Below are 14,542 nucleotides of genomic sequence, written 5' to 3'. Positions count from 1 at the left end.
TTTGGTACTATGGTGTCCAAGTTCAGTTCTGAAGACTTGACTCCTGGTCAGAAGTGATACTTGGAACAAAACCATTCTGTGTCCAAGGAAAATGTCTCACAATAAGGCATGCAAAATTGGAAGCCTGCTTCAGGGACTTTTAATTTTGTGCCATACTAGTAATACACACTCAAGTCAAGAGGCAAGTTTGTTACCAAAAATCAGAAGTGCCCAAACAAGAACACTGTCACACTGCCAAAGCTTAAAAGTATGAAACAAGACAGTGAAAAAAAAATTGCAATACTTCAGCTGAGGACAGGAGGAAATGATCTGTGGGGTAGGTTTTCACACAGGGTGGGATTTGGAGACAAGTCACAATACATTCATGACAGAGTATAAAGTTGCACAGAAAAACACAGTTCCAGCTATTTTTCCTTTAAATGGTGGGCAACTATCCCAACGTAGGTGAAGGATAAATTAATAAGGAAGAATACAAAAATGAAAACACCAAATGCTGGAAATACTCAGCAGATCAGGCAGCACCTTTGGAGAAAGAGAATTAATGTTTCAGGTCAATGACCTTTTATCAGAAAGAAAGAACACTGCCACACAGCCAAAGCTTAAAAGTATGAAATTAGACAACTGTTTCTCTCCCCACAGATGCTGCCTGACCTGCTGAGTATTTCCAGCATTTTGTTTTCAATTTCAGATTCTCAGCATCCAGAGTAATTTGTTTTTGTATTAAGAATACTATATTTTTGGTATCTTTAAATGAGGAAAATCCAAAGCAGTAATGAGATGAAAAAAGTGATACTGCATATTTCTGATACTGATTCCTTTCATGTAAATTAACATGATAAAGTACAATATATACACAAAGAGAAGTACAATATTTCATTCTCTTTCCCAACCCCCCACTCCTCCACTATTTATAGCTCAATATCTTTATTTAGATGTTGAAAGTCCTGCAGCCAAATCAAAGTAGCAATATAAATTTCCTCCAAATAAATATGGGAAGACTGACGCTATTGTCTTCAGCCCTTGTCACAAACTCCATTTCTTAGCCACTGATTCCATCCCTCTCCCTGGTCACTAGCTGAGGCTGAATCAGACTGTGTATAACCTTGGCATCCAAGGTGACCCTGAGCTTCAGCCCCTTTATCTTTTCCATCTCCAAGACAGCCCACTTCTATCTTCATAACATCCCTTGTTTCTGCCCTCACAGTATATTTACTGCTGAAACTTTCATCCATGCCTCTGTTACCTACTGATTATTCCAATGCACCGTTGGGGGCCTCCCATCTTCCAACCTATGTAAACTTCAGTTCTTCCACAAAACTCCACTGCCTGTAACCTAACCATCATCCCTGTGCTCACTGGCCTACATTGGCTCCTGATGCAGGAACGCCTTGAATTTAAAATTTTCATCTTGTCTTCAAATTCTGCCATAACCTCGCCCCTCCCTATCTTTCCCCTAATTGCAAACCTCTTGTGCATCCCTGATATCCTTCACCCCACCAGTGGCAACGGTACCTTTAGTTGGCTAAACCCTAAGCTCTGGAATTTCCTCCCCAAACCTCTTCGCCTCTCTCTCTTCCTTAAAGCCTACCTCTTTGAACAAGCTTTTGGTCACCTGTCCTAATATTTCCTTATGTGACGGTGTCAAATTTTGTTTGATAACTTTCTCATGACGTGCCTTGGGATGTTTCATTACATTAAAGGTTCTATAAGTTGGGTGGCGCAGTGGTTAACACTGCAGCCTCACACCTTCAGCGACTCGGGTTCAGTTCTGGGTACTGCCTGTGCGGAGTTTGCAAGTTCTCCCTGTGACCGCGTGGGTTTCCACCGGGTGCTCCGGTTTCCTCCCACAGCCAAAGACTTGCAGGTCGATAGGTAAACTGGTCACTGTAAATTGCCCCTAGTGTAGATAGGTGGTAGGAGAATTCAGGGAAGGTGGGGATGTGGTAGGGAAGTATAAATGGGTGGCTGATGGTTGGCACAGACTCGGTGGGCCGAAGGGCCTGTTTCAGTGCTGTATCTCTCTATGACTCTATAAATGTACATTGCTGCTGCTATATCAGGGCTAAATGTCTAATGCTGTTTATTTTATTGTCATTTCCTAACCAGATTAAAAGATATCAATTCGTAATAAATGTCATATCTGATTTAAACACCAAACTTTCACTAAACAGGTTCTGAACAGATCATAGAAACATAGAACCTTACAGCACAGAAGGAGGCCATTCAGCCCATCAAGCCCATTCCAGCTGGTTGCAAGAGCTGTCCTATTTGCACACTGCTCTTTTCCCATAACCCTGCAAATTAGTCCTCTTCAAGGACTTCTTGGAAGTTGCTATTGATTCTGATTCCACCACTCTTCAGGTACTGCAGTCCAGATTTTAACAAACCTCTATGTGAAAAATATTCCACTCCTTTCCCTCTAGTTCTTTTAAATCTATGACCTCTGGTTACCAACCCATTTGCCAGAGGAGTGTTGCCCTACTTGCTCAATCAAAACCCCTCATAATTCTGAATACTTATATTTTAGAATTTTTGTAGGTAATCAAGGATTTAAATTCAACAAAGTTTTTCCTTCAAACAAACGGCAACTCCACCATTTACATTATTTCACACTTACCAAGCACACCTTGTACAGGATATACAGCCTGTTCCCAACAGGTATCTTCATCAGGGCCAGTGGAGAGACTTGTATCTTCATCTAGCTGCAGAACAAACCAGGCCACAATAGCATCCAGCACACCCTCCTTAACTACTGGCAGACAAAGTCGACAAGGTTTCCTGGCAGTCAAATCCTCCAATTCCTAACACAACGCATACACATGATGGTCACAAATTGCTGCAGACTTCATTATCATACTTGGTGCACAGTACTTTCAAAAAAATAAGCAATAGTTTACCTTCTAGAGGCCTTTTAAAGTCACGTTAAATTAAGATTTCTTTCCTTTTAGCTAACAAAATAATTCATAGTTACGAATGAGGTGAAATAATGCGGAAGTAGATCCTTTTTAAAATGCTCACATCCAAGCAAATTTCTTACTGCTGACAGAGATGAACATTAGAGGGTCATATTCTATCATACTTCCAGGGAAGAGCTTCACCTGCTATAAAGCACACATTGGAAGCTTGCACATACACAGTCCAAAATTTTGTGACCATAATGCTAAGAAAAGTTTCAGTGAGGCTCCCTAGCAGAAATGCAAAATCCTTGTCCCTTCAATCTCTATATGACGATCTGTTGCTCTAGTAGTACACGCTTAACACTAAAAAAAAAGAATAATTTACTGTTTCTACTGTCATGCAGGCCAAGAATGAGGCACACATTATTTTGCCACATGAACATTAAAACTTAAAATTGTTGCTGGGAAGAAAAGAGGGCCTATCACAAGGAATTACCAGGCCCCTCGCCGGAAAGACCTTTTTTGCTTACTAGCAGACAGCGTTGGAACAAAGGAACTAGTCCCTGTTTCTCCAATACACAGAAGATGTAGTCAAACCAGTTTAATCACATGACTAACCGGCTGTTGGAGTTTTATTTAAATTTGAACTTGCCACAGGAGTTTTAAAACTCAAAGCCGAATTGGACTGAGAACATCTCTTTCTCATGGAACTGAAAACCCATTGAAGACACATGAACCCCAAGAGTGAAAAGTCTCCTACTGTGAACAAGGTTTAAGAAGAATACTGGGCCCCAACAAAAAGCAAGAATTATCTACAAGCAAGAACTATCTACAAAAAGACTACAGTGAGCTCGAAGCACAGTAACAAGAAACTCTTCTGATATTGTCTCAAACCTCTCCATTTTATTTTTCTTCTGCTCTTTTCTGTCTCTATTTGCATGTGCATATCACATATGCATGCTAGCATGGGGCGTGGCGTGTATCCTTAGGTGTAAACTGAATTAGAATTTAAGTTTAAGTTTTAATAAATTTCACTTCTTTAAACCTAAGAAAGCCTGTTTATGCTCATTTCTTTGCCTTATAATTGGAAAATGGTGAACAAGGATTCTTCAAGGGGGAGCTCAAAACACAGTGTGTTTAAAAATTAAATCCTGTTACAATAAGATCAGGTGAAGGATGAAAGAGACCCATAGACACCTTTCTCACCTGGTCGTAACACTACCCATTGCAGGTCCTACAAACATTTGTGGAAGTTCACATCGCTCACTACCAGTAGAGAGCCATTCTCAAAGGAAGAGCAAACTGGAGATAGTGCTACAACACCAAAATGCCAAGCTTCTGACTAAGATTCACTTTGACTGTGGCATCCCAGTGACCTTCGTGTTGGATCAGTGAATTTACACTATAGTTTCAAAAAAAGACTTAGATATATAATGACACCATTGACTAGATAATTAGCTCACGCTGAGGGACAAATTCATAGTGAAACAATGTAGAAGCCATCAAGAGTTCGAAATGACTGTACAATCTTGCGTATGCATGCTCCTGTGCCCAATTCTCCATACACATGCCTGGATAACCATCATATTGCTCTGACCTTTCGAGAAAATTATAAGGCAGCTGGCAAAATCATGACAACATTTTTAAGTCTGCCTCACCTGCAACTACAAGTTAATTATCAAGAGTAACAGGCAAGATTCAAACTTAGAATATGCTTTTTGGGTATGCCTTCATGGAATTGATGCAGTTGTTCTCATACCTGTGGACTGTTGAAATCAATAGTCATGGCCTGGAATTGGTCAGTTAGTGGTGTGTATCCGCCAGGAACTTGCCTCATTCTCTCCGTGGTGTAAGGTTCAGCAGCATCATCAATACAGGGTTCATTGCTAACTGGGCTGTACCATGCTATTGCTTCATTCAAACGCAATCCACCAACCTCGTTGAAGCAAACTCTGCCAAACAGGATAAGAACAAACTGTGATGCCAGATTCTCAACCTTTCTATAATTAATTTTGCTTTAGTTGTAAGATTTGTGTAGTTTCAAAATCCCTTTAATCCTGTGAGAACTACAGCTGTAACACCAAACTGAACCATTCTAAAAAAAGTGTTTTTATTTCAAATACGGCAAGTAATTTGGTACAGAAAAATTGCTGAAAATCATAAATAGTTGCAATGTCTGTCAGAAGAGTCTTGGCATGTCTCTCCTCCTTGCACCACTTGCTCTCTTGCTGCACTGTCCATGCTGATTCCTTGATGGTGGGTGTTTCCCATGACAATATGTATTTTAATGTTCCACAGACTGTACGCTCACTCTCCCCGCATGCCAGGTTGGAAACCTGGTAATGATGATTAACTACCTCTGGGACTTTAAATCAAAGTCACAGCACACATGGCAAGTATCGTTATGGATTGCAGTGGCACAAAGAATTACTTGCCCTAACAATGGATTAGCATTTCTTTAATCCTGGTTATCCAACACATTGGAAAATTATATCACAATCCACTCAATAAGAGTTTGAAAGCTGTTTAACAAAAATGAAAACTTACCTTTAATTAAATCAATTAGCCAAAATGCCCCAAATATCTTATTAACTCTACTTCAATCTATACATATATCAAGTCTGTAATAATTACCACTATTTTACATGCTCTAAAAGATAGTCTGAACATGGTGATCTGATGATATTGTAACATTGTGCAATTCTTCCTTACTAATGGGAGGTAGGGCAGCGATCAGGAAATGCTGGCACTACCATTATAAATGATCATTTCAGTAAGCTGCATTAAAGGACAGCAATCTTAGTAGTCAACACATAAGCAGTGGATATAACTCATTGTTGGGGAGGTTAACTATTCAACGAGATATAAGTTTTCACTTACTTTCAAACAAGTCAACCTGGAGTGCTCCTTTAAGGAATTCCTCAAGATTGGGGTAAGAAATTATCAAAAATGTTTTAAAAAATGGGATCTGGTTATTTAGCCCATCTATCCTTTCCTTCCCCGCAAGTTGTTTAAACTAAAGTTCAAGACTTGCAGACACCATTTTATGTTCACTTAACTACAAAGCCTGCCCATTGGCTGTTCATTTTGTCAATTTAAACTAATTAAAAAGAAATTGGTATTAGATTAGCATACCGTCGTGCCACAAATTTTGGTTCAAGGCCAAGGCAAATTGTTGAAATGAAAGTTAATTCACTCTGGAGAACTGAAATGAGCTTGGGTAATCTTATAAAGTTACCAGTCCACAACATAAATGTGTTCTCAAGCACTAAACTGACAGTCACACTTAGTGTCCATATATAGTTGGTGTCGAAAACATAAATGGCATACTGGTCCAACAGAAAATACCATTTAAGGGTGGGATTAAGGGACATTTATGTCAACTAAACCGCTTTCACTTCAAGAAAAAAACCAAAAAAACTCAGTTAAAATAAATAGTTGAGCACAATCATACTGTGCAGTCATTTCAGTCTTGCCTCCAAACTAGGCATGTACACAAATACTGTCCAAAAACTAACCTGTGATGTCTGCGGATCTCTCGACACTCTACTGCCATGCCAAACACAATAGCATGCATCGGGATGACACGGCCAAATCCTTCAGTGGGACCTTCCTGTCTTGCTGGCTGAGAAACAAAAAATGTGACACCATATTCCCAAGATGAAAATAAAACTAAATTAAAAGTGAAAGTGAAGGTAGCTCTACCTTCCCAAATATATGCCTGCAGGTTGCTTCCCAGACCTACAATCATTTGGCAGTTGGTGCAATGAATTAGAAGACTGGACATGGGTTCAAATCCAGGCCAGAGTGATGGGAGGAATATCTTCTCTGTTGAAAATGAGGAGCTTAAATGAAACAAGTAGTCACAAACCATTTATTAGTAGCGAGTGTGGGCCCACAGCACAAACTATCTATAATTTGGCATTAATTATCTATTCCACTCAGAGGGTCCAAAAGATTGGCTGAAATGGAAAAGATTGTGTAAATCTCATAGGGACTCCTCTTCTTAGGTTGTAGATAAAAAATGGTATTATGGAAAAGTGCAGAGAGCTGTCATTCTTCATCCAGTGCTTGCTATACCTACCTTTGGAGTACTAGGAAAGGAATCCATTATACAGCACTAAAGGTCTCTTAGCTTGATGAGGGCAAAAAAATCTACCCACCATGAATGACTGAGTAAATCCAAATATATAGTAAAAAATTACCTCATTTTCCAAACTCTACATCAAAAGTACTCTGAAATCTTTATACCAATACCTAGTTATTTGCAAAATTGTCTGCTTTTACTTACATATTATTGAATAATAACCTACAGTGTACATACATATTAAGTATTACCAATTGGAAAAGTTGAATTAAAATGATGGAGGTTTCATAAATGTGGATTTACTTTTTGGTCAATCGGGTGTCTGACACCTGCTCAAGAGTCTTCAAACCAAACTACTTAGAAATTGACCTCTGTTAAATTTCTGTTTGCTGACAGATTGCACTCTTTCCTCATTCAGACATGTACACAATTCCTGAGAATTTAGGTGTAGGTTGGCAACAGGCTTAGGGACTCCCCAAGTGTGCACTGGGGGCACTGCTGGAGTTTAAACACCTACAGAGAATTAATTGGTAAACTACCCATTGCTTGCTTGCAGGGATGCAGACCTGCCGAGTTCAAGTATTGGATTACTGAGTCTGCATTGGAAAGCTTGCACTGGTTCTGATCAACATGCATGTTATCTTGGGAGTGATCTCAATTCCAAAGAGACCTAATTTTCCTCACCAATCTCTCCCCACCAGAAGAAAGATAAATCACTATGAATATACTTAAAAAGTGTTTCACTGGCTGTACGGTGCTTTGGGGCACTCTGAGAACATGAAAGGATTTATTGATATGCAAGTTCTTTCTTCCTTTCAGACAATATCAACAACAGCAATGGGCATTTAAATGGCACCTTTAGTGTAGTAAAACATCCCAAGGCGCTTCACAGGAGCATTATCAAACAAAATTTGACACTAAGCAGATATTAGGACAGATGATTGAAAGCTTGGTCAAGGAGATGGTTTTTAAGGAATGGCTTAAAGGAGAGAGGTAGAGAATTCCAGAGCTTAGAGCCTTGGCAGCTGAAGGCATGGCAACCAATGGTAGAGGCCGAGAGGCCAGAATTGAAGAAATACAGAGATCTTGGAAATGTAGTTTATTGTCTTCACTTAAGAACATAAGCACATAAGGGATAGGAGCAGGAGTAGACCACATAGCCCGTCCAACCTGCCCCACCATTCAATATGATCATGGCTGATCTTGGACTTCAACTCCACTTTCCCGCCTGCTCCCCATATCCCTTGATTCCCCGAGGGAGCAAACATGCGTCTAAAACAGTCTTAAATATATTCAACAATGGAGCATCCACTACCCTCTGGGGTAGAGAATTCCAAAGATTCAGAAACCTTTGAGTGTTTCTCCTCATCTCAATCCTAAATGATCGGCCCTTTATCCTGAGACAGTGCCCCTGTGTTTAATCCCCAGCCAGTGGAAATAACTTCTCAGTGCCTACACAGAATTGTTGCAACATAGGCCCATCTTGTCTGCACTGCTCTCAGAAAGAGCAATTTAACAAGTGCCACTCCTCCATCTTCTTCCCGTAGACCTGCACATTCTTCCTTTTCAGATAATAATCCAATTCCCTCTTGAATGCCTAGATTAAACCTGCTTCCACCACACTGTCAGGTAGTGCATTCCAGATCCTAACTACTTGCTGCATAAAAAAGTTTTTCCTCATTGCTTCTTTTTCCAATTACCTTAAATCTGTGACCTCTTGTTCTCAATCCTTCCACCAATGGGAATAGTTTATCGCTATCGATCTTGTTCAGACCCCTCATAACTTTCAACACCTCTATCAAATCTTCTCTCAACCTTCACCAAGGAAAACAGTCCCAACTTCTGCAATCTATCCTCCTAACTGAAGTTCCTCATCCCTGGAACCATTCTTGTGAATCTTTTTTGCACTCTCTCTAATGCCTATCAAGCCCCTTCAGACTCATATAAGTTTCAATGAGATCACCTCTCATTCTGCTAAACTCCAGACAATGTAGGTTCAATTTACTCAGCCGCTCATCCTAGGACATCCTTCTCATCTCAGGGACAAATCTAATGCAAGTATATCCTTCTTTAAATATGGAGACCAAAACTGCGCACAGTATTCCAAGTGTGATCTCACCGAAGCCCTGTATAACTGTAACAAGATTTCTTTATTCTTGTAATCCTCTTGCAATAAATACCAACATGCCATTTGCCTTCCTAATTGCTTGCTGTACCTGCATGCTAATTTTCAGTGTTCCTTGTACAAGCATACCCAAGTATCTCTGAACATCAACATTTACAAGTTTCATGCTTTTTAAAAAAGTATTCTGCTCTTCTATTCTTACTGCCACCTCGTTGCCCACTCACTTAACCTGTCTATCTTTTTGCAAGCTCTCTGTATCCTCCTCACAGCTTACATTCCCACCTACCTTTGTATCATCAGCAAACATAGATACATTACTCTCTGTTTCTTAATCTATGTCATTAATATAGATTGTAACTAGCTGAGGCCCCAGCACTGATCTTTGCGGCACTCCACTGGACACAGCCTGCCAACTTGAAAATGCCCCCATTTATCCCTACTCTTTGCTTCCTGTCCATTAAGCAATCCTCTATCCGTGCTAATCTATTACCCCCAACTCCATGAGCCCTTACCATACCTATTAACCTTTTGTGCGGCCCTTATCAAATGTCTTGTTGGAAATCCAGGTATACGACATCTACTGCTTCCCCTTTATCTACCCTACTAGTGACATCCTCAAAAAACTCTAATAAATTTGTCAAACACGGTTGACTTTGCCTGATCATACTATGATTTTCTAAGTGCACTGTTAAGACTTCCTTAATCATAGATTACAGCACTTTCCCTATGACTGATAATAGGCTAACTGGCCTGTAGTTCCCTGTTTTCTCTCCATCCTTTCTTGAAGAGCGGTGCTATATTTGCTAACTTCCAATCTGCTGAGATCATTCCAGAATCCCGGGAATTTTGGAACATAGCCAGCACATCCACTATCTTGGTAGATAGGAGGTACTAGGAGCTCCTCACAAGTGACATGGCGATCAGTACAACTCACCATTAAATATGTTCGTCCACTGCCACCATCATCCGGACCACAATATGGACACAAGCTACAGTCTATTGAATGGTGGCTCCAGCACGTTAGGATGTGGAGGTCCAGAATCAGCAGTTTTCTGCTGTGCAACCCAATCTGGTAGGCACCAATTGCTAGATATATGAGCACATGTTCTCATACCTGGCCTCCAGGTAATGCCTTCCAGTAGCTGTCGCCTTGAGTCTCAGTGTTTCCTCACCAGTTGTATGATGACCATCTGTTTTCTGCATGGTGGAAGGATCGACAAAAAGAAGCTTGTGTTGTAACAGTTATCTTGCTGTTCTAGACACTCAAGTCTAGTGCCATACACCGAACTTACTCATCACCAACTGCTTAATCCAGTCCTTATGAAAGGGGATTTGGCAATGAGACAACGCATTATGAAAATGGCTCTCCCACCTTCCCAGTGGGTACTCAGTAACAGATCAGTGTAAGCCATATCCCTGTAGCTATTTCTTCTTTTTCCAGAGACTCACCTCGTAAATTGTTCCTGGACCCTGCACATGGAACAGAAACAGCTTTTCCATTGCATGCCTAGGAGTTGCAAACGATGATGGCATTGGACACACGTCTCATATGCCACAGGTTTTATACTGGGATTTTGTGGTAATTGAAAAGAAGACAAGATCAAAATGCCCTTTACCCCTTAGTCTGGTATCAAAGCGCTGTATGCAAGTTGAAGGTGGCACTACCAGGACCCATAGGTACTGAAAGAGAATCGATAATTGGAAAAGATGTCCCTGCATGTTCCAAACAATACCCATAAGATTCTCTCTTGCAGAGCCACAAAAGTGCGAGCAAGGCACTCTCTACTATATCCTACCAGTTAGCCCATGTAGAATGTCAGATGAACACAATATTATTTGTGAAAATTGGCACCACAATACTTTCAGAAATACCTGGACTGAGCACTAGTTCACCCCTGTAATCAAACAAATTTTTAAAGATACTGAATAGGATGGGCGACCATGCCACATTCTTCTTTTGAAAAAAAGAGGTTCAGGAATACCACATCCATTCTTACATATATCTTCGACTTAGACGACACATCCCAAATAAAATCCATGGACTTCCACAGCTTCCATCTTCTTCATGAGGGCTGCATATTACATGAAGTCAAAGTCTTACAGAATCGATGAAAGTATCTAAGTGGGTATCTTTGAGCCTTACAAGCAATTTTCCCACTAGGCTCTGTGTGCACACAGCTGCCTGGAAGGTACTCTGCAGGCCTTGCTCCATTTAAATACTGCACTTACATTGAAAAAAACTAGTCGTGCACAACAAAATTTTAAAGAGAATATTGATACAAGTGATCTCGAATCAAGCATAGAGGTTTCTCATGAGTGTAGAATCCAGCCTGTTCCTTCTGGGTTACTCTGCAGACCTTCAGAGTATCTAATACTTGCCATAAGAACTGAAAAACCCCCTTAAGGATCATTCATATCCAAAAGATCCCTTGGTAGTTTTCAGGCTCATTTGGATCCTCCATCTTGTGGATAGAAACCACAAATATGCTCTGGAATACAAGGAGTGTGCGTGCTTCAAACAGAATCTTATTTACCAGCCTTGCATTGAAGTGACTTATTAAAGCCTTCTAAATGTGGACCAACTCCACCAGTTTTTAACAAACTCCACGGAGATGAGTCAGTGCGATGGCCTGTTGGGTCAGACACTAATGCGGTGTGGTTCTCTTTCCAGCCCCATTGGATGCTCTTACAGGTTGGTTGGTTCGTACTGGACTTGTCATTCATCGACATTAGCTCAAAGGAATCCTTTGATCACAACTGAAACAGACCTGATTCAATGGAAAAATTATAATTTTAATTGGGTGCTCTTGCAGATTAATGTAACCACTGATCTCATTCATCTCCTTAAATGACCCTTCTGGCCTCACAAATTGCTGTATTATAATCTACCTTTATAGCGCCTGATCTCTCTGAACAAACTTCAAGTACCCTGTAGGGTAGGTCATGTCTTACTAACTTAATTGAATTTTTTGAGGAAGTAACAAGGAGGGTTGAGGGTAATGCAGTGGATGTGGTCTACATGGATTTTAGTAAGGTATTTGACAAGGTCCCACATGGCAAACAGAAAAATAAAAGCCCATGGGATACAGGGGAATGTGGCAAGTTGGATCCAAAATTGGTTCAGTGACAGGAAACAAAGGGTAGTTTTGGCGGATTTTTTTGCGAATGGAAAGCAGTTTCCAGTGGCATACCACAGGGTTCAGTGTTGGGTCGGCTGTTTGTGGTATATATTAATGATTTAGACTTAAACGTGGGAGGCATGGTTGGGGAATTGCAGATGACACAAAGATTGGCCATGTAGTGGATAGCGAAGAGAATAGCTGTAGACTCCAGAATGATATCAATGGTTTGGTTGAGTGGGTGAAAAAGTGGCAAATGGAATTCAATCTGGAGAAGTGTGAGGTAATGCATTTGGGGAGGGCAAACAAAGCTAGGGAATACACAATAAACAGAAGGATATTGAGAGGGGTAGAAGAAGTGGAGTACATGCCAATAAGTCCATGAAGGTGGCAGGACAAGTAGATAAAGTGGTGAGGAAGGCATGTGGAATGCTTTCATTTATTGGCTGAGGTATAGAATACAAAAGCAGGGATGTAATGCTGGAACTGTATAAAACACTAGTTAGGCCACAGCTGGAGTACTACGTACAGTTCTGGTCACCACATTACAGGAAGGACATAATTGCTTTGGACAGAGTACACAGGAGATTTACAAGAATGTTGCCAGGGCTCAAAAGTTGCAGCTATGAGGAAAGATTGGATCGGCTGGGGTTGTTTTCCTTAGAACAGAGGAGGCTGAGGGGTGACTTAATTGAGGTGTACAAAATTATGAAGGGCCTAGATAAAGTAGACATGAAGTTCCCCCTAGTGGAGAGGTCAATTACCAGGGGGCACAGATTGAAGATGATTGGTAGAAGGATTAGAGGAGACATGAGGAAAAACTTTTTCACCCAGAGGGTGGTGGGTGTCTGGAATTTGTGGCCAGGAACAGTGGTGCACGCAGAAACCCTCAACTCATTTAAAAGGTACCTGGCCATGCACCTGAAATGCTGTAATCTGCAAGGCTACGGACCAGGTGCTGGAAGGTGGGATTAGATTGGGCGGCTGGTTTTTTTTTAGCCGGCACAGACAAGATGGGCTGAATGGCCTCCTTCTGTGCCGTAATTTTTCTATGGTTCTATGGTAAAGGCCCTTTGCTTTTGCCTAACAACTTGTCTTCCTTTTCAATTAGTTTAATAGGATGATACTTAGTGGTTGAGTTTCTAACAGGCTCTAGCTTCAGAATGTTTATTACTTTAGCTGCAGAGGTAAGGAAATCATTGCCCAGGTCATCTGCCATTATGTACAACCTATTAGCAGTCAAACAAATCTGATCCCAGGTTTTGAGGGCAATGATATCCTTCTGTAACTGAGCACCTTGCACCATCTCAGGAAGCATAAATGCCAACTATCACTCCAATTTGCCAACATCCTTTGTTGTGAATACAAAACATAGATCAAGAAAGCTAAGAGTTGTTCTCTTTACAATGATTGTTGTGTAGGTCCAAAGTTATTCAGCAACACTGAATACTCTATTTGGAAAGTAAAGCAAATGCCAAGCTATTCCCAAGTGCAAGTAAATGAAAATAAAATAGAAAGAAAACAAGATTGATCTCCCCTTTTATTTTATTTTATTATAATTGTGAATAGGCTGGCATACTCTTTGTTTTCATAATACAGTTATCATACCCACGTAGACACTGATGACAGTATATATCAGAACATGAAGTTGTGAATTCATAACACATTTGTTTCTACTTCCACAAGTTTTAACATTACCTGAGTGCAATAGGTTACTTCCCTCATCCAGGTGAATAAAGGAGACCTGTATGTCTAAAAGGTCATTATTAGCATAAAAACAAGAGGCAAAAGTAACACAGCTTAAAGTAGTATTACTGTACTTCATAAAATAGGCTTCAGCTAACAGCATTACTGCCACCTGATGGCAGAATTCTGTGAGAACAAGCTGCACAGCCAGAAGCTGCAACTACCAAGATTTTTATAACAGAAGCCAAAGTCAAAGTTTTGCAATGACCTGACATGATCTTTATAGTCCATTTGCATGTTCAGATAGACAGAAAAGGTCCTGTGACACTATTTGTAAAAGAACAGGGAGTTTGCCTTGTATCCTAAACAACTTTTCTTTCCCAACGAGCACCACCAAAAACAAGTTAACCAATCATTCATTTCATTTGTTTATGGGATATTGCTGTGTGCAAATTGTCTGTTATATTTACACTGCAATTAAATAATTTATTATTTGTGAAGCACTTTAGGATGTCTGATGATGTGAAAGCTATTTAAGTGTAAGTGAACTTTATAGTATAAAATTGCTGCATTCTGAATATTGCAGAATATTTTGTGAAATATAAAACAACAGGAGGCTTAAAAAATC

The 14,542-nt window shown here is 40.3% G+C and overlaps 1 protein-coding gene across 3 annotated transcripts in view; it reads right to left on the bottom strand.

Annotated features, from left to right (window-relative positions):
- Positions 1-14,542, bottom strand: part of prmt9 (protein arginine methyltransferase 9) — an 81,314-nt gene that overhangs the window by 8,754 nt on the left and 58,018 nt on the right. Inside the window, exons 1-5 of one of the 3 annotated variants that reach the window (XM_068041234.1) lie at positions 11,644-11,812; positions 10,224-10,306; positions 6,416-6,522; positions 4,657-4,849; positions 2,618-2,801 (exon numbers count right to left, since the gene is read on the bottom strand). In XM_068041234.1, the coding sequence (XP_067897335.1) occupies positions 2,618-2,801; positions 4,657-4,849; positions 6,416-6,474 (436 nt within the window). In that variant the 5' untranslated portion in view covers positions 6,475-6,522; positions 10,224-10,306; positions 11,644-11,812. Of the gene's footprint in view, positions 1-2,617; positions 2,802-4,656; positions 4,850-6,415; positions 6,523-10,043; positions 10,195-10,223; positions 10,307-11,643; positions 11,813-14,542 lie in introns of those variants that run through there. The other 2 variants (XM_068041224.1, XM_068041215.1) reach the window with 2 other exon arrangements.

The sequence above is a fragment of the Heterodontus francisci genome, chromosome 1, assembly GCF_036365525.1.
Source record: "Heterodontus francisci isolate sHetFra1 chromosome 1, sHetFra1.hap1, whole genome shotgun sequence".
NCBI classification, from domain to species: Eukaryota; Metazoa; Chordata; class Chondrichthyes; order Heterodontiformes; family Heterodontidae; genus Heterodontus; species Heterodontus francisci.
This window is presented reverse-complemented; position numbering and strand designations above follow the sequence as displayed.